This window comes from Saimiri boliviensis, chromosome 2 (genome assembly GCF_048565385.1).
Source record: "Saimiri boliviensis isolate mSaiBol1 chromosome 2, mSaiBol1.pri, whole genome shotgun sequence".
Lineage (NCBI taxonomy): Eukaryota > Metazoa > Chordata > Mammalia > Primates > Cebidae > Saimiri > Saimiri boliviensis.
The window spans coordinates 174,950,850-174,976,862 of NC_133450.1; the positions used below are offsets into that span (position 1 = coordinate 174,950,850).

The 26,013-nt window shown below is 38.2% G+C and overlaps 1 protein-coding gene and 1 pseudogene across 1 annotated transcript in view; one reads left to right on the forward strand and one right to left on the reverse strand.

Moving 5' to 3' along the window:
- The window catches only part of MTAP (methylthioadenosine phosphorylase), a 93,367-nt gene extending 67,594 nt beyond the window's left edge, over nucleotides 1-25,773 (forward strand). The window contains exon 8 of the mRNA XM_074394929.1: nucleotides 17,495-25,773. Coding sequence (XP_074251030.1) covers nucleotides 17,495-17,554 — 60 coding nt within the window. The 3' untranslated portion in view covers nucleotides 17,555-25,773. The remainder of the gene's footprint in view (nucleotides 1-17,494) is intronic.
- LOC101039059 (low molecular weight phosphotyrosine protein phosphatase pseudogene) overlaps nucleotides 25,318-26,013 on the reverse strand; it is a 31,240-nt pseudogene continuing 30,544 nt past the window's right edge.

Genomic DNA, 26,013 nt, shown 5'->3' on the forward strand with positions numbered 1-26,013 from the left:
TTTCTCCATACCTCACCAACATCTGTTTTTTTTAACTTTTTAGTAAGAGCTATTCTGACTGCTGTGTGCTAGTATCTCATTGTGGTTTTGATTTGCATTTCTCTAATGATCAGTGATATCAAGCTTTTTAAAAATACGATTATTGGCCACATGTATGTCTTCTTTAGAAAAGTATCTGTTCCTGTCTTTTGCCCACTTTTAAATGGGGTTGCTTGTTTTTTTATTGTAAATTTGTTTAAATTCCTTACAGATGCTGGTTAGTAGACATATATCAAATGCATAGTTTGCAAATATTTTCTCCCATTCTATAGGTTGTCTGTTTACTCTGTTGATAGTTTGTTTTGCTGTGCAGAATCTCTTAAGTTTAATTAGATCACAGTTGTCAGTTTTTGCTTTTGTTGCAATAGCTTTTGGTTATCTTTGTCATAAAACATTTGCTCGTTCCTATGTCCAGGATTGTATTGCCTAGGTCGTCTTCCAGGGTTTTTATAGTTTGGAATTGTACATTTAAGTCTGTAATTGATCATGAGTTGATTTTTGTGTATGATATAAGGAAGGGGTCCAGCTTCAGTCTTACGCATATGACTACCAGTTATCCCAACACCATTTATTGTATAGGGAATCCTTTCCCCATTGCTTGTTTTTGTCATCTTTGTCAAAGATCAGGTGGTCATAGATATGCATTCTTATTTCTGGGCTCTCTATTCTGTTCCATTGGTCTATGTGTCCGTTTTTATACCAGTTCTATGCTGTTTTGGTTACTGTAGTTTGGATTATAGTTTGAAGTTGGGTAACTTGATGCCTCCAGCTTTTTTCTCTTTGCATAGGATTGCCTTGGCCATTTGAGCTCTTTTTTGATTTCATGTGAATTTTATTTATTTACTTATTTGTTGTTGTTGTTCTGTGAGGAATGGCATTGGTAGTTTGATAGGAATAGCATTGGATCTATAAATTGCTTTGGACAGTGTGGTCATTTTAATGATACTGATAGTTCCTATTCATGAGCATGGAATGCTTTTCCATTTGTTTGTATCATCTCTGATTTCCTTGAGCAGTGTTTGTAATTCTTGTGGAGATCTTTCACTTTCCTGGTAACCTGTATTTCTAGGTATTTTATTCTTCTTGTTGCAGTTGTGAATGGGATTGCATTCCTGATTTGGCTCTCGGCTTGACTGTTATAGGTGTTTAGAAATGCTAGTAATTTTTGTACATTGATTTTGTATCCTGAAATTTTGCTGAAGTTGTTTATTTGGTGAAGGAGCTTTTGGACGGAGACTTTAGGGTTTTCTATATAGAGAGTCCTGTCATGTGCAAACAGGGGTAGTTTTACTTCCTCTCTTCCTATTTAGATGCCCTATATTTCCTGCTTTTGCTTGATTGCTGCAGCGAGGACATCCAGTACTATGTTGAATAGGAGTGGTAAGATAGGGCATCTTTGTCTTGTGCCAGTTTTCAAGGTGAGTGCTTCCAGCTTTTCCCCATCCAATATGATATTAGCTGTGGGTTTGTCATAGATGGCGCTTACTATTTTGAGGTATGTTCCTTCAATACCTAGTTTATTGGAAATTTTTAACATGAAGGGATGTTGAATTTTATCCAAAGCCTTTTTCTGCATCTCTTGAAGTAATCATGTGGGTTTTGTCTTTACTTCTGTTAATGTGCTGAATCACATTTATTGATTTACATATGTTGAAACAACCTTTCATCCCAGTGATAAAACCAACTTGATTATGGTGGCTAAACTTTTTGCTGTGCTGCTGGATTCAGTTTGCTACTATTTTGTTGAGGATTTTTGCATCAATGTCCATCAAGGATTTTTGCCTGAAGGTTTCTTATTTTGTTTTGTCTCTGCCAGGCTTTAGTATTAGGATGATACTGCCCTCATAGAATGAGTTGGGGAGGAGTTCCTCCTCCTCAGCTTCTAGAATAGTTTCATTAGAACTAGTACCAGCTTTTACTTACCCATCAGGAATAATTTGGCTGTGAATCTATCTGGTCCTGGGTTTTTTTTATAGTTGGAAGGCCTTTTAATACTGATTCAATTTCAGAACTCTTAATTGTTCTGTTCAGGGATTTAATTTATTCCTGGTTCAATCTTGGGAGGGTATATGTTTCCAGGAGATTATCTATTTCATCTAGATTTCCTAGTTGTGCCATAGGGGCATTTGTAGAATCTTTGAGGTTTTCTTTTTCTATTTCTGTGGGGTCATTGGTAATGTTCCCTTTGTCATTTCTGATTGTATTTATGTGGATATTCTGTTTTTCTTTATTGGTTTAACTAGTAGATTATCAATCTTAGTTATTCTTTTAAAGAACAAATTTCTGGATTTGCTGATGGTTTGTATGTTTTTTCATGTCTCAATTTTGTACAGTTTAGCTCTGATTTTGGTAATTTCTGTTTTCTCCTAGCTTTGGGGTTGGTTGGCTTTTGTTTTTCTAGTTTCTCTAGTTGTAATTTTAGGTTGTTAATTTGAGATTTTTCTAACTTTTAAAATTTTTATTCTATTTATTTATTTAGAGTTCAAGTTATGAGATGGGCTAATTTTTGTATTTTTGTTAGAGTTGGGAATTCACCATTTTGCCCAGGCTCATCTCCAACTCCTGGACTCAAGCAGTTCACCTGCCTTGGCCTCCCAAAGTGCTGGGATTACAGGCATGAGCCACTGCACCTGGCTAAGATCTTTTTAATTTTTTAATGTGGGTGTTTAATGCTATAAACTGTTATCTTAATGCTGTTTTATGTGTTCCAGAAATTTTAGCAGGTTATGTCTTTATTCTCATTAGTTTCAAAGAACTTCTTGATTTCTCCCTTAATTTCATTATTCACCCAAAAGTCATTCAGGAGCAGGTTGTTTAATTTCCATTTAATTGCATGGGTTTTGAGCAATTTAAAAAATCCCGACTTCTATTTTTATTGTGCTATAGTCCTAGAGTATGTTTTATATGATTTTGGTTCTTTTGCATTTGCTGAGGATTGTTTTATGTCCAATTATGTGGTCAATTTTAGAGTACTTGCCATGTGGCAATGAGAAGAATGTATATTCTGTTGCGTTTGGGTGGAGAGTTCTGTAGAGGTCTATCAGATCCATTTAGTTTAATGTTGAGTTTAGGTCCTGAATATGTTTGTTAATTTTCTACCTTGATCTTTCTAATACTGTTAGTAGAGTGTTGAAGTCTCTCATTAGTATTATGTGGGAGCCTAAGTCTCTTTGTAGGTCTCTTAAGAACTTGCTTTATGAATCTGGGTGCTCCTGTGTTGGGTGCATATATATTCAGGATATTTAGACTTCCTGTTGAGTTGAACCCTTTACCATTGTATAATGCCCTTCTTTATCTTTTTCTATCTTTGTTGGTTTAAAGTCTCTTTTGTCTGAAATTAGGATTGTAACCCCTGCTTTTTTCTGATTTCCATTTGCTTGGTAGATTTTCTTCCATCCCTTTATTTTGAGCTTATGTGTGTCATTACATGTGAGATGGATCTCTTGAAGACCATTGGGTCTTTTTTTTTTTTTTTTTTTTTTTTATCCAGCTTGCCACTCTGTGCATTTTAAGTGGGGCATTTAGCCTGTTTACATTCAAGATTCATATTGATATGTGTGGATTTGATCCTGTCATTGTGTTGTTAGCTGGTTACTATGCTAGCTTGAGTGACTGCTTTAGTGTCATTGGTCTGTATACTGAAGTGTGTTTTTGTATGGGCTGGTAATGGTCTTTCTTTTCTATATTTAGTGCTTCTTTCAAGATCTCTTGTAAGGCAGGTCTGTTGGTAACAAACTTCCACAACATTTGCTTATCTGTAACATATCTTATTTATCCTTTGTTTAGGAAGCTTAGTTTCATTGGATATGAAATTCTTAGCTGAAGATTTTTTCTGTGAATGTTGAATCTAGGCCCCCAATCTCTTCTGGCTTCTAGGGTTTCAGCTGAGAGGTCTGCTGTTAACCTGATGAGGCTCCCTTCCTTTTCTCTCTAGCTTCCTTTAACATTCTTTCTTTTTTTTTTTTTTTTTTTTTGAGATGGAGTTTCACTTTTGTTACCCAGGCTGGAGTGCAATGGCGCGATCTCGGCTCACCGCAACCTCCGTCTCCTGGGTTCAGGCAATTCTTCTGCCTCAGCCTCCTGAGTAGCTGGGATTACAGGTGCGCGCCACCATGCCCAGCTAATTTTTTGTATTTTTGGTAGAGACGGGGTTTCATCATGTTGACCAGGATGGTCTCGATCTCTTGACCTCATGATCCACCCACCTCGGCCTCCCAAAGTGCTGGGATTACAGGCTAGAGCCACCGCACCCAGCCAACATTCTTTCTTTCATTTCAGTCATGGAAAATCTGAGGATTATGTGTCTTCGAGATGATCTTCTTGTGTAAAATCTTGCAGGGGTTCTATGTATTTCCTGAATTTGACTATTGTCCTGTCTAGCAAGGTTGGGGAAGTTTTCATAGATGATATCCTGAAATATGTTTTCCAAGTTGTTTGCTTTCTCCTCATCTCTTTCAGGTATGCCAGTGATTCATAATTTGGCCTCTATATAATCCCACATTTCTCAGAAGTTTTCTTCATTCCTTTTCATTATTTTTCTTTATTTTTGTCTGTCTTATTTCAGAGAGCCAGTCTTCAATTTCGTGATTCTTTCCTCAGTTTGTTCTGTTCCATTGTTAATACTTGCAGTTGCATTGTGAAATTCTTGTAGTGTGTTTTTCATTTCTGTCAGATCTGGTAGGTTCTTTTTTTTACTGGCATTTTTCCTTTCAGCTCCTGTATCATTTTATTATAATTCTTAGTTTCCTTGGATTGTGTTTTCCCATTTTCCTGAATCTTGATTATCTTTTTTCCTATCCATATTCTCAATTCTATTTCTGTCATTTCAGCCAGCTCAGCCTGGTTAGGAATCCTTGCTGAAGAATTGATGCGATCACTTGGAGGACATGACACTCTGGCCATTTGAGTTACTGGAGTTCTTACATTGGTTCAGTCTCATCTCTGCATGGGGGTGTTCCTTTAACTGCAATATAGATTGAATGCTGTTGATAGACTTTTCTGGATGTTTTCACAGGGCCAATGCTTTGTGTGGGGTCATTGTTTGTAGTTGACTTGTCTTTGGTTTCACAAGGGAATATATTAGTGAGGTGTTTTTGGTGTTGAGGTTCTGCGGTCTGATCCAGTAGGTGGTGCATTGGTGTACTGGTGAGTTGGTAGAATCTTCCTCATTTATGTGGCTCCCCGATACTTCCTCAAAGCTGCAGTCATGGAGCCCACGCTTTCAGATCCCTCTCAAAGATCTGAAAGCGTGGGCTCCTTTCCCTCTTGAGTACTGGCTGTAGATAGTGACTTGGCGCCCCTGAGCTTCATAACACAGCTCTGGGGTGATCTCAAGGTTTATGTTCCCTCCCCAACTTGATGGCAGCAGAGGAAGGGACCTCAGTAGTGTCTGTGGCCAAGGGTCTTTTGCTTGTCTCCTTGTGGGAGCTCCACCCCAGAGATGCAGGTCAGCAATCACTCAGTACAATCAGCCGAGGATAGATGGTCTGTGATGTGGGCCCAAGCTGGGGGTATCCTGTCTGGTAATGAGCAGGAGGATGGATGAGACCCACAGGAGATAGACTGGCCTTCTCTCCTTGTGTCAACTCCAGCATGTTGGAGGTATGGATAGGGCACTTAGGATCTTTGTTCCTTTGTTAGTCTGAGGGTATCAAGGGCTGTTCCACTGCACAGGCAGTGGCAGAGCCTTTTGGTTGCCCTGGAGGCTCCATGAAACACAGAGCCATCATTACTGGAAGTGTTCAGGCAGTGGGGTGAGTGGCTGCACTGCTGGCCTGAGCCTGGGGTTCCACTTGTTGGAGAGCAGGGGTTCAAAGGATCACAGGGAGGATAGATGGGTTTCTTCTCTGTATGGTGTGTATGGCATGCTGTAAACTTGGGTGTAGGCTTCGGGTTCGTTGTATCTTCCCCAGACCAAGGGCAGCAGGGATAGAACTGCTACTGTGGCAGTGGCAGAGGGGCTATCATATGCCTCTGAGAGCCTTCCTCAGGGAAACTCTGGGCCACAACCAGAGATATGTTCAGCTGTGGGTGGTGCAACTGTTCTGCATTCATAAGTCGGGGGCCCTGTCTGGTGAAGAGTAAGGCTGGGGGTTCCCAAGGAAAAGGAGCTGGACTCTTCATTTGGTGGCTCTGGTGTGCCAGAGGTGCCAGTATAATGACTAGGCCGTTTGTTCCTTCCCAAGTCTCAGGGCTGTTAGGACTACCACTGCAACTGTAGTGGTAGAAGGGTTGTGTGTTGGCTCTAGGATTTCCTTTTCAGAGAAATATTGGGCTGCCTCTCATTGAGGTGACCACACAAGGTCAGGGTGGTTGTGCTAGAGTTCCAGGTCAGGCAATTCTGCCATTGAGAGAAGTGAGGACCAGATCTGCATGGAGAATAGTTGGACCAATTTTCTGTGAGGTGGTTGCTCTGTGTTGAGGGCCCAGACCAGCTTCTGGTCCCTGCAGACTCTCCCAGTCCTGGAAAGAGCAATGTTGCAAAGGCTGCAAGACAACATGGCAACCCACCCCTCCCACCAGGAACTTTGTCCAGGGACTCACAGAACTGCCACTGGCTCAACAGCCCCAGTGCAGTGGTGGCTGGAGGGCTGGGCCTGGAGGACCCACCAAGTGAGGAGACATGGGAAGGAACAGGTGCTCACATAATAGTCTGGCCACTTTTCCATAGGGCTGCTGTGGCATGCTGGGGGTCCACTCCAGTCTCTAGTCACCTTGGATTTTCCAGTACCTGAAAGTATCAATGCAAAACAGCAAAGAAGGCAGCCTGTCCCTCACTGTGGGAGATTCATCTCAGGGAGGTATATACCTGTTGCCAGCTCAAATGCACCTATAGGAGGTTACTGGAGACCCTAATCAGGAGGTTTTGCCCATTAGGGAGGAACAGGATTGGGACCCTGCTTTAAAAAGCAGTCTGACCATGTTTTTACAGAACAGCTGTGCTTTGCTGAGGATCCACTCCAGCCCCTGGTCACCTCCTCCAAAGCCCAAAGACAAGAATGGTTAAGTTGACAAAACAACAAAGATGATGGCCCACCCCTCCTTCTGGAAACAACATCCCAGGGAGATTTGAAACCACCGTCAGCTAGAAAACAACCAGGGTTAGGAGATTTTGCCCAGTAAAGAGAAACAGCATTTGGTATCCATGTGAATAAGCAGTCTGCCAACTTCTCCATAGAGTCGCTGGGCTATTCTGGGGGACTGCTCTTGTCCCCAGTTGCTTCAGACTCCCTAGATCCCTAAGGCAACAGTGGCTGAATTTATGAAACAACAAAGATAGTAACCCACCTTTCCCCCTGGGAGCTCTGTCTCAGGGAGGTGTAAAACTAATACTGGTGACTGACTGGAGTTCCAAGCCAGTGGGTCTTATCCTGCAAGGTGCTGTAGAAGCGGGGCCTGCAGCCTGTCACTGCTCAGTCCTCTGGATTAAGCCCCTTTCCTAGGGGTACCAGTCGGGGTTTAACCTCCTGTTTTGATCGAGTTGCATCCGCTTTTGTCAGGAAGCCCAGGTATCTAAGGCTCCCAAGGCTCTATGTGTGCTTGAATGGCTGCTCTGCCAAGACTTCATATAGTTCTGCATATCAGACTGAAGGCTCTGGTAGAATGGATTCGTGAGGCAGTCTCCCATGAATTCTCATGAATTACAAAGATCTGTAGGAGAAAGCATGGGTTTCCAGGGTCACTCATCCACTCACGCTTCCCTGGGTAGGGGAGATTCGCCTAACTCCATGTCGCTCCTGGGTGGGTCATTGTCTTGCCTTGCTTTTCCTCATTCTCTGTGGGTCAAGTTGTTTCCTTAATTAGTCCTAGTACAGGAACCTGGATATTTCCATTGAAGTTACTGTATTTACTCGCCCCTTCTGTTCCTCTCTGTGAGAGCAGCATACCTTAGCTGCTTCTAGTCATCCATCTTGGCCACCGCCAAATAGTTGTGATTTCAGTGACTCACTTTAAGTAATGAATAGGACAGTTAATCCAAATATCAACAAGAAAATTGAATACTTGAACAAAATTATACACCAATTAGACCTAAGAAATATTTATAGAATACTTCAAGGAATAAAGCAGAATATACATTTTTAAATATATGTGGATTATTCTCTAGAATGAACCATAGACCATCAAACAAACTTCAATAAATTTAAAGTATGGAAGATAGAAATAATTAAAAGATTAAAATAATAGAAGTAGTGTAAAATCTTTTGCAGTCACATAGAAAAAACTACAAATCAATAACAAGGAAAATTGAAAAATTCACTAGTACATATAAATTAAACAACCTACTTCTTAATGACAAGTGGGTCAAAGAATAAATCAAAAGAGAAATTAGAAAGTACTCTGTGATGAAGACACATACTAAAACCTATGTGATGCAGCAAAAGCAGTGTTGTTAGAGAAATTTATAGCTACAAATACCTATGTTAAGAAAGAAGCATGACCTCACATAAGTAACTGAACCTTCCACTTTAAGATACTGTGGCAAAAGGAGCAAAATAAATGAAAGCAAGAAGAAGAAAGTAAATCATTGATTAGAGAAGAAATTAATGAAATAGGGAATATAAAAACAAAACAAAAATGAAAACAAAATCTGTTTTTCAAAAAATGTAGCAACAAAATGGACAAAATTTTAGCTAAATCTGTTAAGACAAGAGAGATAGGATTCAAATTGTTAGAATTAGAAATCAAATGAGGACATCTCTACTAATCTTACAGGAATAAAAAGGATTGTAAAAGAGTACTACAAACAATTATATGCCAACAAATTAGACAGCCTAAATGAAATGGACTAATTTTTTAGAAGCACACAAACTACTAGAGCTGATTCAAGAAGGAAGAGACAATCTGAGTAGATCTATAACAAGGGATAAAATTAAATTAGTGATAAAAACACTACCCATAATAAAAACCCAAGCCTAGATGGCCTCACCACTGAATTCTAAATATATATAGAATATTTAATACCAATTTTATTTACACTTTTCCAAAAAATAGAAAAGGAGGGAACACTTCCCACTTCATGTTAGAAGGCCAGTAGTATCCTGATGACAGAATCAGACAAGGACATCACAAGGAAGATAAATTACTAACCTAATATCTCATAAATATGGATGCAAAATGCCTAAACAAAATACTTGCAAACTGAATCCAGCACATATAATTTTATACATGACCTGTAGGTTTATCCCAGGAATGCAAGGTTGGCTTAAGATCCAAAAGTGAATTAATTTAATAAAGTCCACAGATTAAAAAACTGAAACCAAAACCCAATCTATGCGATTATGTCAATGGCTATAGAAAAGGCACTTGCCAAAAGCCAACACTGTTTTGAGATGAAAACACTCAATAAACTAGAAATAGATGGGAAATGTCTTAATCTGATAAAAAATAATTGTTAACCCACAGTTAGCATCATATTTTATAATCAAAGACTGGCTATTTTCCCTCTAAGATCAGAAAAAAAGGCAAAGATGTTAACTGACATCACCTTTTATTTACCATAACACTGAAGGTTCTGTTAATAGCCAGGGAAGTAGGTATGGTTTGAATGTGTCCCCCAAATTCAGTTCATTGGAAACTTAATTTCTAAATTTACATATTGATGGTATTTGGAGGTAGAGTTTTTAGGATGTAATTAGGATTAGATGAAGTCATCAAAGTGGAGCCCCCATAAAGGAATTAGTGACTTTATAAGAAGAGGAAGAGAAACCTAAGTTAGCACACTTGTTCTGTCTCACCATGTGATGCCTTTTGCCATATCATGATATAGCAAGAAGGCCCTCACCAGATACCAGTGCCATGCTCTTGGACTTCCCAGCCTCCAGACCCATAAGCAAAATAAACTTCTATTTATTGTAGATAATCCAGTTTGTGGTACTTAGTTACAGCAAGAGAAAATGGACTAAGACAGCAATTAGGCAGGAAAAAGAAAGAAAAGCCATCTAGGTTGGAAAAGAAGTAAAACTATTTCTGTATTCCCAGACAACATAATCTTATGCAGTATTTACAAAATCCTGTAGAATCCACTCAACAACAACTAGAACTAATAAACAAGTTCAGCAAGGTTGTAAGATGCCATATTAATATACAAAACTCAATTGTATTCGCATACATTTCCAATGAACAATCAAAAATAAAATTATAAATATCCTATTTACTATAAATATTATAAAAAGGAATAAAATACTTAGGAATAAACTTAACAAAAGAAATGAAAAACATACACTCCGCTTGTCCACTGAAAACTGCAAAACATTGCTGAAAGAAATTAAAGATGACACAAATAAATAGAAAGACATTTTGTGTTCATACACTGGAAGACTTAAGATTGTTAAGATGTCAGTACTACCCAAAGTGATCTAAGAGACTCAACACAATCCCTATAAAAATCCCCATGGCATTCTTCTTTTGCAGAAACATAAAAGTCCATTCTAAAATTTCAGTTAAATCTCAAAGGACCTTCAGAAGCCAAAGCAATTTTGAAAAAGAAAGAAGTTGGAAGTCTGAAAATTCCTGATCTCAAAATGTATTACAAAACTATAATAATCAGAACACTATGGTACTGGTATAAAGACAAATGTATTGACAAATGGAAAGGAATGGAAAGCCCAGAATAAATTCTTATATATATAGTCACCTGATCTTCAACAAGGGTGCCAAAATCACTCAACAGGCAAAAGAATTTCTTTAACAAATGCTGTTGTGAAAACTGGATATGTAAATGCCAAAGAATGAAGTTGGACTCTTACCACCACATACAAAAATTAACTCAAAATGGATTAAAAACTTAAACACAAAATCAGCAACTATAAAAGCACTAGAAGGAAGAAAGCATGGGAGGAAGCTTTATGACATTAAATTTAGCATTATTTTTGTGGATATGACATTAAAAGCACCGGCAACAAAAGCCAAAATAGACAAATGGAACTAGATCAAACTTTAAAACTTGTGTGCATCAAAGGACACAATCAGCAGAATAAAAGAGCAGCCTGTGGAATGAGAGAAAGCACTTGCAACCCATGTATCTGATAAGGGATTAAAAGAACTCTTGTAATACTACAACAAATAATCCAATTAAAAAGTGGGCAGAAGACTTGAATAGTTATTTTTTCAAGGATAATATGCAAGTAACCAACAAACATGCATTGCTGCTTAACATCAGTAATTATTAGAGAAATAGAAATCAAAACCACATTGAGATACCACTTCACACCCATTACAATGCTACACTCAAAAACAAAAACAGAAAATAAATGTTGCTTTAGATGTGAGAAAATTGGTATCCTTCTACACTTTTACTGGAAATATAATATGATGCAGCCACTATGAAAAACAGTATGGAGTTTTATCAAAAATTAAAAATAGAAATACCGTATGATTCAGCAGTCACACCTTTGGGTATGTTTCTAAAATAATTGAAAGCAGTATCTTAAAGAAATATTTGCATACCCATATTTATGGGAGCATTAACAAGAGCCAACAGGATGTTCGTCAAGAGATGGACTAATAAAGAAAATACAATTTACATGCAAATGTAGTATAAAATAAAATATCCTTTAATCTTAAAAAGTATTTCCTTCCTTTAGCAACAGGTGTAGCATACAAATGTAGTACAAAATATTCAGCCTTAAAAAGGGTTTTCTTCCTTTTTAATGCAAATGCGAAAGAATGAAGTTGGACTCTTACCACCATATACACAAATTAACTCAAAATGGATTGAAAACTTAAACACAAGACCAACAACCATAAAGGAAGGAAATCCTTTTTAAGGTTAGATAATATTTTATTGTGTACTACATTTGCATGCTTACCTCTGTTGCTAAACTGTGTGCTTAAAAATTGTTAGGATGATAAATTTTACATTATGTGAGTTTTGCTATAACCTTAAAAAAGTTTTACTCTCAAAACTATAAAACATTGTTGAAATTAAAGAGTATCTAAATAAGTAGAAAAACATCCTATGTTTATTGATCAGAGTTAATATTAAATTGTTAGGTTGGCATTATTCTTGTAACTGATCTACATATTCAATACAGAATTCCATGGAGAAATTTACAAAAACCATAATCTACATGAGATTTCTATTTTTCTGTCTTAGAAATTGATGTGTCAGAAAGCTTAAGTTTGGATATAGAAGATTTGAACAACATAATTATCAAACTTGATTAAGTAAACATTTTATATGCAATAATCAGAAAATATCTGTATACATTCTCTCAAGGACACATGGTATATTCACAAGAACCGATGTTTTGGAACACATTGTCTCAAGAAATTTTAAAGTAACACTGAGTTTTTATCCTCTAATTATAATACAAAATTAATATTTAATAGTAAATGGTTTTGATAATCTTATTTGGAAGTTGTGAAATACACTTTTAAATAATTCATATATCAAAGAATAAAGTGTCACTGGAAATTTTGATCTTATATCAAACTAGGAGATACAGCAAATTATGTTCAGAGGGAAACTTATACTTTTTAATGCTTATGTTTAAAAAGAAAAAAAATTAAGATGTGAGTCCCCAAATTCAAGAAATGATTTAGAAAGAGAAACAATTAAATTAATGAAGTAGAAAGCAAGGCGGATACATTTAAAAATAAGTTACAGGGCAGGAGAAGATATATGTACTACTTATAACTGGAAAAAAAACAACTGGTATCCAGAATATTCAAAAACACCCTTACAAATCACTGACAAAATAGCAGACAATCAATTAGAAAAGGGAGTAAAACACTTACATAGACAGTTTGGCAAATGAGAAACACTTCATGGCCAATCACTATATCAATAAATGTTCAACTTTTTTAGAGATAAGAGAAATGAAAATTTAAAACACCGCAATGAGATACGTCTACACCTCATCAGTTGAACAAAAAAATAAGTCTGACAACTCGAAGTTTGGGCAAAGATGTGGAGCGTCAAGAATTCTCATACAGTGCTAGTGAGTGCATAAATTGATGTAACCACTTGGAGAAAATAATGTGACATTATCCAACTATACTGAAGTTAAGCTTACTGTGGCAGTCTAAATCCAGTTAGGAGATAGAAACCCTAAATATCAGACTTAGTACCTGTGATTAAATATCAACTATAAAATATGAGGAAAGAGTACCCAAGGAAAGAATACCCAAGGAAAGACAAACCTGAAAGAGTTTCAGACCTCATTGGAGAACATCTGTTTGGCCACTAAATAGCCAAAAAAAAAATCATCTTACGTAGCCAGATCACAGCTGGTCCGAGCAAACAATACACAACCCTCCAGTATACAGGTAGGGAAACAGGCTATCAGCAATACCTAGTGTGGCTTGCAATAGGAAGCTGGGGATGAAAGTAGACCAGAGCATACCCACACACAAAGCCCGCACAGGAAGTGGCAGCTCTGTGCTGTGAGCCTCTATGCCACAGGGGGCTGTTGTGAAGGTCATGTGGGAGCTTTGATTTTTATGTCCAGAGGGCTGTGGAAAGGTCATGATCAAGCTAAGGCTGCAGTATTGCAGACTAATCTCAGGACTTAGTGGATTCTAGTGGATGTCCTCACATCCACACCTCTGAAAAAAATTGCAAGAGGCTTCTTTATCCTGCAATGTCTCTTCGACATCCTTACTGAAAAAAAATTAACATAATGCTCACTTTAAAAGAAAAGTACTTGAGAGAATTCCGTTGTTAATTGTAGGCCATATATTGAAGGGTACGTTTAGAGCTGAGAGTGATCAATTGCTAATGGAAATACCCTGTAATTTGAAATGCATGAATTTGTGTTGGATACACCAACACATATATTAAAATGGTCATAGACACTTTGTTTTAATTGCCCCAAAATGGACACAACACAATGCTAAGAATAGATAAATGATTGTGGTATATTTATATAATGGAATAATAACATTGAATAAAATCAGAGTAGAGCTTGTGCAACAATGTGGCTGAACCATTCAAGTATAAAGTGAAAAGAAGTAAGACACTTTATAATACAAATTACATATCTTAGTCAATTCAAGCTACTTATAGTAAAAATACTATAGACTGGTTGGCTTAAACAACAAACATTTATTTCTCACAGTTCTAAAGGCTGGGAAGTCTTAGATAAAGTGTTGGCAGATCTGGTCTGTAGTGGAGCCCCACTTTTTGGCTTGTAGACTTTTTGCTGTAGCCTCACATAGCCACTAGTGAACTCTAGTTTCCCTCTCTTCTTACAAGAATAATCCCATCACGGGGGTTCCACCTTCATGACCTCTCTAAACCTAGTTACCCCCCAAAGTTCCCACCTTTGAATACCATCTCATTGGAGCTTAAGGTTTCAACATACTAACTTTGGGGGAAACAAACCACCTAGTCCATAAAATTGCATGATTCCCTTTATAGCAAGTCCCCAAATAGGCAAAACTGTATTATTCAAGGTTGCATATACAGTTAGTAAAACTGTGGAAAAGTAAGGAAACAACTATCATAAAATTCAGGATTATACTAACCTTAAAAAGGGAGGGAAAGAGTTATGATAGAGAAAGAATATATGGTGAGTGTGGCTTTCAGTGTATGAGAACTGTGCTCTCTCTCAATCTGATGATAGTTAAGCTGATGTTTGCTTTATAAATGCTTATTTATGTTTCATAGTAATGTATATATACATTTTATGTGCTTTTCTGTCTATATATATTACCTCTTTTAAAAAGAAAAACAGTTCCTGCCAGGAAACAACAAAATCCAGCCAGGCTCACCCAGAGATTTTATAGGGAAAGTATTTCATACATTTTTGGAAGGGATAATTCTAATTTTATGCAATTATTTCCAAAGAATACTATGGGAGAAAGCTTTTCTTTAATTCATTTATACTTCAATATAGTGATTCTTGAGAGGTTGGGCACCTTCCCCCAAAATTCTGATTTAGTAGGGCTGGGGCAGAGCCCAATAATTTGCATTTCTTTCAACACCATTAAAATAGCCATACTGTCCAAAGCAATTTGCAGATTAAATGCTATTCCTATCCAGCTGCCAATGACATTTTTCACAGAATTAGAAAAAAAATTCTAAAATTCATACAGAACATTAAAAAAAATCAGAATAACTAAAGCAAGCCTAAGCAAAATGAACAAAGCTGAAGGTATCACACTACCTCATTTCAAACTATACTACAAGGCAACAGTAATCAAAATAGCATGATACTTGTATTAGTCTATTTTCATACTGCTGTAAATAACTTTCCAAGATTGGGTAATTTATAAAAGAAAGAGGTTCAGTTGACTCACAGTTCAGCATGGCTGGGGAGGCCTCAGGAAACTTACAATCATGGTTGAAGGTGAGGTGGAAGCAAGACACCTTCATCACAGGGTGGCAGGAGAGTGAGTGCAAGTAGGGGGCCTGCCAGATGCTTATAAAACCATCAGATCTTGTGAGACTCACTCATTATCTTGAGAACAGCATGGGGAAACTGCCCCCATCCAATTATCTCCACCTGGTCCTGCCTTGACACTTGGGGATTATGGGGATTACAATTCAAGGTGAGATTTGGGTGGGAACACAGAACCAAACCATGTTGGTACTGGTACAAAAACAGAAACACAAATCAATGGAACAGCTTAGAGAACCCAGAAATAAAGCTGCACACCTACAATCACCTGATCTTTGACAAAATTGACAAAAATGAGCAATAGGGAAAGGACTGTCATATTCAATAAATGGTGCTGGGATAACTGGCTAGCCATATGCAGAAGATTGAAACTTGGCCCCTTATACCATATACAAAAATCAACTCGAGATGCATTAAAGACTTAAATGTTAAACCTAGAACTATAAAAACCCTAGAAGAAAACCTAGGAAATACCATTCCAGACATAGGCCCTGGCAAATGTATCATCAGGAAGACTCCAGAAGCAATTGCAACAAAAACGAAATGGACAAGTGGGACCTAATTAAACTAAAGAGCTTTTGCACAGCAAAAGAAACTATCAGCAGATTAAATAGACAACCTACAGAATGGGAGAAAATATTTTTAAGTTATGCATCTGACAAGGGTCTAATATCCAAAATCTGTAAGGAACTTAAACAAATTAACAAGGAAAAAAAAATTTTTAATGGGCAGAGGAGATGAACAGACACTTTTTTAAAGAAGATATACCTGTAGCCCACAAGCATATGACAGAAATGCTCAACATCACTAATCATTAAACAAATGCAAATCAAAACCGCAATGAAATACCATGTCACACCACTCAGAATGGCTATTAAAAAGTCAAAAAGTAACAGAAGCCGGAGAGATTGCAGGGAAAATGGAACACTAATACACTGCTGGTGGGAATGTAAATTAGTTCAGCCACCATGGAAAGCAGTTTGGAGATTTCTCAAAGAATTTAAAAACAGAACTACCATTCAACCCAGCAATCCCATTACTAGGTATATATCTAAAAGAATATAAACTGTTCAACCATAAAGACTCATGCATGCGTATGTTCATCACAGCAGTATTCACAATAGCAATGACATGGAATCAACATTGATGCCCATCAACAGTGAAATGGATTAAAAAAAAGAGAGAGAGATAAATATACACCATGGAATACTACACAGCCATAAGAAAGAGCAAAATAATGTATTTTGCAGCAGCACGGCTGTAGCTGGAGACTTATCCTAAGTAAACTAACGCAATAACAGAAAACCAATTTCTCACTTGTAAGCAGGAGCTAAACATTGCTACGCATGTATGCAAAGAAGGGAACAACTAATGCCAAGGCCTACTTAAGGATGCAGAGTGAGAGAAGGGTGAGGATTGAAAAACTACCTCTTAGGTACTATGCCCATTACCTGAGTGACGTTATAATCTGTACACCAAACCCCATGACACACAGTTTACCAGTGTAACACACTTGCACATATACCCCCAAACCTAAAATTTGGAAAGAAAATACCAAAGCACACATTCACAAAAGAAAAAGAAGATACTAAAGATAACCTAAATAAACAGAAGTCTTCATAGATGGAAATGCTCAAAGATAAAAAAAAAAATCTTAGTTATCCTTATATAAACTATCCAATATAATTCTGATTTAAAAGTTTGAAGAGATAAGCCTTTTAATTTTTTTTTTTTTTAGTATTTCATAACTAAACCAATTTTAATAGCACTGGAGGAAGATTAATGAAACTTGAAAATTAAAAGGGATACAGAATCCTAATGACACTTTGACTATCTTACAAAGAATCAGACAACAGGCACACAAAACTGCCACATTTTAGATTCTTGGCTACTTGTATTTGGCTAGTTTTTCCTATGATTATTAACTATAAAACCCATAAATGAGCTTTTATTAGGAATCCAAGAAAGGGTTACAGAGGCTACCTCAACATCCTTTGCCAGGTGTATGAGTTTAAAAAAAAAAGGTGGGGGTAATAGGATAGTTTAAAAATAGGAGTTTCTTTTTTTGTTTTTTGTTGTTTGTTTGTTTGTTTGTTTGTTTTTGATAATAGCAGCTAGAAGGGCAAAGGAAAACAACCGAGTCTCAAGGGTTTGCCACAAAGAAGAAATGAGAATATGAGGAACCCACATGCGCCTGGAGAAGCTTGTGACGTTTTCTCAAAGGCTGTTTATAACCAATGCCATCACAATACAAATAATTTTAAAACAGTGAAGAAAAACAAAGGTAAGTAAGCTAGTTTGACTGATTGCAGAAATTACTCTCTATGTTATGATCAAGTTCTAAATTTGTTTCTGAATTTTCTAGCTACTAGAAAAAACAAAAAGGAAAATATGACAAATGTTATAGTGTTCAAAAGTGGAAATGAGGCAACATGTTAAGTTCACATGAAATCCCTAAGTAAAATATATAAGAAATAGCTCTCAGTCCGGGTTCTTACAGGCAAGGAACAGATGCCATCTCCAGCTGAATTAAGAAAAAAAGTAATTCACTAAACAGATATTGCAATAGCTCACAAAATCAACTAGGAGGAACAGAAGTATAGGCTCAAGGCTAAGCCACTAGGAAAGACACACTGAAGCATGTTTTAGAATTGATCTGGAGATAAAACAGCTTCCTCCAGTGCTACAGATACTACCATTCCCACCTGCAAAGCTGGTGTCCCCTGAAACCCTTTCCTGTAGCTCATGAGCCAGATCCCATCTGGTAGTTTCAGTTTGAGAGTCTTAAGTCACATGCCTATGCCTTACCTGCAAAAGAGGAAGGAAAGATAAGTATTGAGTATTTTTAGTCCTGTAATGGATCATCCGCCTCTGTCATCCAAATCACATATTTGCAATATTAGAAATTCCCCAAACATAAAAAGTAGTTATGCTGGTAGGCAACCAAAACAACATAACAAATGTTGTGACAATAACCATACATCATCCACTTTCAAGTTTTCTGCATAACCAATCCTTAGAGGGACTTAAGTTTGCAAATTGTTACTTGTGCACTTATGAGCTTTCTGACTCAACTATTCTCAATCCAATAATGTAGTTATAATTCTACCTTTATTTACTGTTTTCATTCAGGGTTTTAATACATCCATATATGTAACTTTCTTGGATCAATTTAACTTGGTCAAGGTTGTGGGATCTACCAGAATAGAACTCAGAATGCCTGGAGGTGTGGATAGAATAGAAAATCCTTTTTATTACCTTTAAGGGCTGTTAAGAAAAACTGAATTCACCAGTTACAAGAGCAAATGATTAGGGTAAGAACATACATATCAACAGATTATGCTTGTTTACTTTAAAATGAAACTATCTTCTATATAAATAAAAATTGAAATTCCCACCAAAATGTAAATAATTTAAAAAGTAAATTGTAAACATTATAAAAATGCACTGTGGAAATTATTAATTCAACTAAATGTACAGCTATCTGAAAGTGAGGCTATGTTGTCTTCTCCATAAGTGTAGTGATCACAAATGAGGAAGGAGGATTGGAGGATTTCCTGCTTCTTTCTGTGGCACTGATTGGGCCTCCTTTGTTAGATGACTTCAATTGCAGGACATTTCATAAGGTGGATACATGGACTATACTATATTTAGAGTCCAGCTGCCAGTGAGTCTGGGGGAAGCATGCTTATGCTTGCTGCAAAATGATGATCCTTGGCTTTTGTGAACAAGTTATCCTGAAATATATAACACAAGATAAAAAAAAAGATCTTCAAGTCCAACTCGGAAACGTCTTTTACTGATAATACGTGGGATTAGAAGAAAATGCTTCTGGATAGAGGAGATGGAAAATATTGAACAGGCATTGGAAGAAGAAAGTCCTTTTCAGCTTCTCACATTGGTGCCACCTGTCCCAGAGACACTCTGAGCTACCACCCGGTAATACTAAAACCACTTCTCTGCTGGTCTTGCTCTGTTGAACACAAGCACTGTATGAGTCACTTCCTGACAATATTGAAGAGAGTCATTGGGAGAAGAGTTTTTTTCAGCTTCTGACATTGCTGCTCCTGTTCCGGAGACACTCTGAGCTACCTGCTATAATGAAATGGGGAAAGTTCCCTTGTCTCCCTGGGTATGTGATGAGGGAGTGGCTCACTTCTTCAGTGCCCTGCTGCTCAAACCTCTAGGGGAGCATACAGATGGGCAGTTTGTGGAGCTCCGACCCCACGGCACTGTCTAAGGGTGAATATGTATAGCGCCTGAAGCCCCAGTGGGCACGTGTTACAGGGTGCTCTTTTAGTTTAGCCGTCTGTAGGCAGCTTATATTAGCCCAATTAGCCCGCCTTTCTTATTAACAAGGACTGAGAGGTTTCTGTATCCCAGATTCTTGTCTTGATGTACTGGAAGAATCACACATGGACTTGGAGAAATAGCGCAAGGTTTTATCAAGTAAAAGTAACTCTCAGCAGATGGGGGAGCCAGAAGGGAGATGGTTTTCCCCTGGAGTCAGGCCACTCTGTGGCCTGGGCGTCCAGGGCTCTCCTCAGACTGCCTGGCCAAATCGCACATTGTTCTACTGGTGGGCGGCCTTCCGGTGTGCCTGTGCCTGCCCTTCTCCACATCAAGCCACTTGTGTGTCTGCCTGCTAGGGGTGTGTGTGTGTGTGTGTGTGTGTGTGTGTGTGTGGCAGGGGGTGGGGAGTAGGCACAGGATGGGGGTGTGGTGCGGCAAGCCAGGGTGATCTTGGGAAATGCAACGTTTGGGCAGGAAAACAAACATGCCTGTCCTCACCCAGGTCCAAGGGGGTGGAGCCCTGGTCAGGGACTACGCCCTTCTCTACCCAGCACTTCCCTTCCCTGCTTAAAGAGACCAGGCTTTTCCCTTCTCAGCACCCCCGTATCAATAACATCATCAAAACCACTTCTTTGCTGATCTTGCTCTGTTGAACCCATACACTGTGTAAGTCACTTTCTACCACCAATGCAGACAGGCCTCAGTAAAAGAACAGCATGAACAAATTATGACTCACTAAAAAGAAAAATATATCAGCCAGTATGAGACAGAAAACAGGACAAAAAGAGATTTATCTGATTCATGAGATTGTTTTAGTCATTGTTGTTGCTGATTAGTAAGGTTTTTTTTAGCACCAGATTTTTCAGCATGTAATTGTCTCAGTCCACTTAGAATGTCATTGAGGTCAACATAATTTGTTCAGGGATTATAATTTTATGGTGGAAAATGTCCAAAATTGCTTATAGCTATTATCATTATGTTTTTACCTACTCATTATTCCTTAGGGAATATGAAATGGGAGAAGTGTTCTCTTACCCTTCTGCAGGAGGGTAGCAGGGGGATGGCTCACTTCTTTCATGTCCCACTGCTCAGACCCCTAGGGGGAACCTTGCAGACAGGCAGGCCATGGGGAGCATTTTTTGGCACTCTGACTCCATGGCAGTGTCCAGAGTTGAGTGTTTACAGCTCCTGACGCCCCATGTGTTACAGTGTGCTCTTTCAGTTTTGCCATCTGCTGGCAGCTTGTGTTAATCAGTTTAATTAGACCCTCCACCTTTTGCAAGGACAGGGGCTTTTCTGTATCCCGGGTTCCTGCCCTAGTGTATTAGAAAAAGCAGTTCACACGTGGGCTTGGAGAATGAGTGCATAAGTGCAAGGTTTTATTGAGTGGTGGAAGTAGCTCTCAGCAGATGGATGGTGAGCCAGAAGGAGAATGGAGTGGGAAGGTGGTCTTGCCCTGGAGTTGGGCCGCTCTGCAGCCAGACTCTCCTCTAACCAGCTCCAACCAAATTCTGCATCTCTTGCCATAGATGGCCTGCTGGTGTCTGTTTGTGTGCTCTAAACTCCTCTGCTCCTCTGAGCATCCAGTTGCCTATGTGTGTGCCTGCTAGGGTTTCAGGGTTTTTATAGGCACAGGATTGGGGGGTGCGGGGGTGGTGCATGGCAGGCTGGAGGGGTCTTAGACAATGCAGCAGTTGGGCGTGAAAACAGTAGTACCTGTCTTCACTTAAGTTTGTGGGCACAAGCCCCAGGGTGGAGCCCTCGCCAGGGACCCCACCTTTCTCTACCCAGCACTTCCCTGCCCCCTTTGTGTATCAAATAGACTGCATTTTAAACATAAGGCAATAAATTAAAAGCAGTGTACATTGAAAATAAGTTTAAGTTAGTTATGTTTCTCTCCTCCAAATTTAAAAAACACACACACATAATATCACTGCCTTTTCCAGGAATATGGAAGACTAGAAAATATAAAAATTTTTTACTACAAGAAGTTAGAAACGCTGAACAAAAAATGTCACAAACATTCTGTTAAGTGCATAGGTGAGAGTTAAGTAGATTGAAATAATTCACAAGTGACCCAAAACAAGTGGAAAACAGCACTAAGAGAGTAAGAAGGAGAAGCTTCTGATATTAGGAATCAAGATTTGGGTTATACCAGCTGCTCCCTGATGGAGACAAGACTTTTCAAGACTAAGAAAGCAAGGACTCAGAATTGAAACCCCCACACAGAATCAGATCATTTGAAGAGCTGTACACTGATGGCTAGGAGGTCCTAGAAGATATTGCAAAGGGAGATGGCAACACTTATGTTACCACAGTGGCTTTGGGTGGGGAGAAATATTTTGTATAAAAGTCTGCTTTCAAATAGGTTTGGTATTTATTTTAGTTTCATGGTATGAGTACCTTCAAGCTAAGAAATTAACTGAATAACTGGTTACAAATTGGTAGTATTTCTGTGAGGCCAGAAACAGAAGCAAAACTTTCTGAAAGAATTCACCTAAAACCCAGACTACACAAGATTTCTGTAGGGAAAGCACTACTTAAAATGAACTCATCTTCCAAAATACGAAACAAAAGGGAACAATCTTTGTTGCACAAATGTTAGCAGAAGAAGAGAATTGTCAGCTCAAATTTCCAAATAAGAATAAGATGTCAAAGCAGGAAATGAAAATGAGATAAAAAGAGCCAGGTGCATGGCTCACACCTGTAATCCCAGCACTTTGTGGGGCTGAGGCGGGTGGATCGCCTGAGGTCAGGAGTTCAAGACCAGGCTGGCCAACATGGTGAAACCCCGTCTCTACTAAAAATACAAAAAAATTAGCCAGGCATGGTGGTGCATGCCTGTAACCCCAGCTACTTGGGAGGCTGAAGCAGGAGAATTGCTTGAACCTGGGAGGTGGAGGTTGCAGTGAACAGTGAACTCCAGCTTGGGCCTCAGAGCAAGACACCATCTCAAAAAAAAAAGAAAAGAAAAGAAAAGAAAAGAAAATATAAGTGTTTTTAAAATATACTTTAGAAAAAAGTAGAATCGTAGAACTGAAAAAATATAATTAAAAATAAAAAGCATTGAGAGGGTTAAACATCAAGTTGAACACAAATGAAGAGAGAATTTGTTAACTGGAAAATGGATTTGAAGAAATTACCAAGAATATAGGAGAGGAGCAAGGAGGAGAGCAGAGAGGAAAGAGATGATGCAGGAAGACTGATGGACTGACGTAAAATCTGTTAAGAGTGCTAAAACAGAAAGAACAGAGAAAATGGAGGATTGATGGGCAATATTTGAAGGAAAGTAAGTAAATGAAAATCTTTGCCCAAGTATAGAAACACTTAAATGCTTAGATTCAGAAAAGAAAATAAGTTCCAAATTGGAGGAATCAAATTAATTTAGCTTAAATTAAAAGCAACTAAAGATAAAAGGATAAAGATTATAAAAGAACATTCATTAGTATAACAGCAATTATTTATGTCAGTAGCAGTAATACAGATATAAATTAGTGGAAAGAATTACCAGAATATAGAGTCAATCATGCCCTTTGATTTTAAAAATAAACACTTTTTGCAAATAAAAAAGATTGAATCATCTCCTGTCAAAGATTCCTTGGCAGTAATTCAGTTAATTTATTGAAGAGCAGAAGAGCCTGGAAACTGAAAGCAGAACCCAGTAATTTAAACTAATGTTATATCATAGTTATTTTCCACCAACTGAGGGTGTGTGATTGTATGAAGGAATATGGTGGATTAAGATGGGTGATTGGGTAGGCTTATTGAAGAAATAGCATGTGATGACTAAGCACAGTGCCAGATGTCAAAGTCAATTCATTTAGAGTTTGGATATTTAGACAATGGAGACCCAATGGTAGTCAGTAGTGTTTAACTTACATTAGCTTCTAATGCATTAACCTGTAAAGGCTATCACATAATGTTCTTTGTTCTTAAATAATTTGTATATAAGGCTAGGCGCAATGGCTCATGCCTGTAATCCCAGGACTTTGGGAGGCCGAGGCGGGAAGATTATTTGAGCTCAGGAGTTCAAGACCAGCCTGGCCAACATGGCAAAAGCCCATCTCTACAAAAACATAGAAAAATTAGCTGGGCATGATGGCAGGCATCTGTGCTCCCAACTACTCATGAGGCTGAAGTGGGAGGATGGTTTGAGCCTGGGAGGCTGAGGTTGCAGTGAGCTGAGATAGCACCACTGCACTGCAGCCTGGGTGGCAGAGCCAGAGCCTATTTAAAAAACTTTTTTTGTATGTAATAAACCAGAGCTAGCAATGTGTTTCACATACTTTGCTTAGATTTCAGGGTTATCCTTTCTCATAAATAATACTTTTATGGGTTTGTTTTTTTTTTGTTTGTTTTTCATTTTTTTTTTGTTTTTGTTTTTGTTTTTTTTACTATCTAAGTAATTCTCCATGGTCATAGAAAATTTGAAAGATATATATAAGTCACAAGAAAAGTTTTTAAATTTCCTTTAATCTTACCACCCAGAGAAAATACTAATCAGCCTTTTAGGACATTTTAAGTTGATTTTAACTTTTTTTAATTCAACTTTTTATTTCAAGTTAATTACAGATTTACATGCAAGTCTAAGAAATAATAGACTGACCTTGGGTACACTTTACCCAGTTTCTCCCAGTGATAACATCTTTAGTACATTTAATATAGAAAAACTATAGTACATTCTATGGTAGGCTGTCATAGAAAAAAAAAAAAAGAAAAGCTATAGTACAATATCCTACTCAGGATATTAACATTGATATAGTCAAGATACAGAACGCTTCATTCATCACAAGGATATCTGAAGTTGTTCTTTGATAGTCACCCTCACTTTCCTTCTGCCCCCACTCCTTAATCCTGGTAACCACTAATTTGTTCTTTATTTTTGTACTTTCATCATTTCAATAATGTTACATAAAATGGAAGCATATAGTATGTAATATTTTGGGATTGACTCTTTTGTTCAGCATAACTCTGTGGAGATTCACCTAGATTGTTGCCTGTGTCAATACTTTTATTCCTTTCTATTGTTAAATAGTATTGTATGGTATGGATATACCTCAGTTTGTGTAACCACTGTTCACTTATTGGACATTTATTTCCAGTTGTTCATTATTGTAAGTAAAGTTACTATAAATAATCATGTACAGGTTTTTTGTGTGTCATGTCTTAATTCCTATGAGATAAATGCCCAGAAGTGAAATTGCTGGGTCATACGGTAGCTGCATGTTTAGTTTTTTTAACAAGCTCCAACTTCGTATCATTACATTGGAAGTAAGTTTCTTATGTAGTAGGTCATGTTTTTAAATCCACTCTGACAGTCTCTGTCTTTGAATTCGCGTAGTTAGAATAATATTATGACTTAACCCTGACATTTTTGGTGTTGTTTTCCTGTTTGTTTTCTCTAGTTGTTGTTTCTGTTTTCCTTTTCTTGCTTCCCTATGGGTTACTCCCAAAGTGCTGGGATTACAGGCGTGAGCCACCGCGCCCGGCCTACAATTATTTTTTAAGGTAAGAAACATTAAGTCAGCCGAACAAAGACCTGGGGCTTTGGGTTCTGGAACATTATTACACGCTGACTGAGAAATGCAGGGCCTCAGGGTGGAGTCTAGTCAGGCTGGCCACAGCAGGGCACGAACCTGCCTCAGTGGGCCTTCTCCAAGAACACTCTGAAGCACCTGACACACTGCTGGTACACCGTCTCAAAGTCAGAGTCATTCCCTTAATAGGGATCGTCAATAATAAATTGTTTTTGTGAATCATAGCACCCAAGTAATTCAGTTTTAGCTTTGCAGGTTTTAACTTGATTACTTTTTCTATTCAAATCTCTCAGATTGCTTTCGTCCATACATAGTATATAATCAAACGTGGCAAAATCTTCGGTAATCTGCAGGGCAACGAGGCTCATGGGAATGCTGTACCTCTGCATGCAGCTCTGCCTCGGTAGTCAGGGGAGTTCCCCATCTCGTACCCGGAAATCGCTGCGCTGTCTATCCTCCCAGTTCTCTGAGGTGTTTTCGTCAGTTACAAGTTTCCTGAAAACTGCTTCTGCAGTGGGTGATCCATGGATGTTACCCGGACACACAAACAGCACGGACTCGGAACCTGATCTGCCATCCTCCCGCACGCAGAGGCGCCAAGAGCCCTGCCATGATTTTTGATGAGAAATGCTTGGTCATTCTAATTCTTCCTCCTGTGGGTAAGTCATAAGTTCTCAGTAGCTGTTTTTGAGATTTTCTTCTTTGCCTTTAGTTTCTAGATGTTTAGTTACATTGCGTCTTGGCATGGATTTTGGGGGGGGGGGGTTATTCTATTTGGGATTGGATCAGCTTCTTGAATC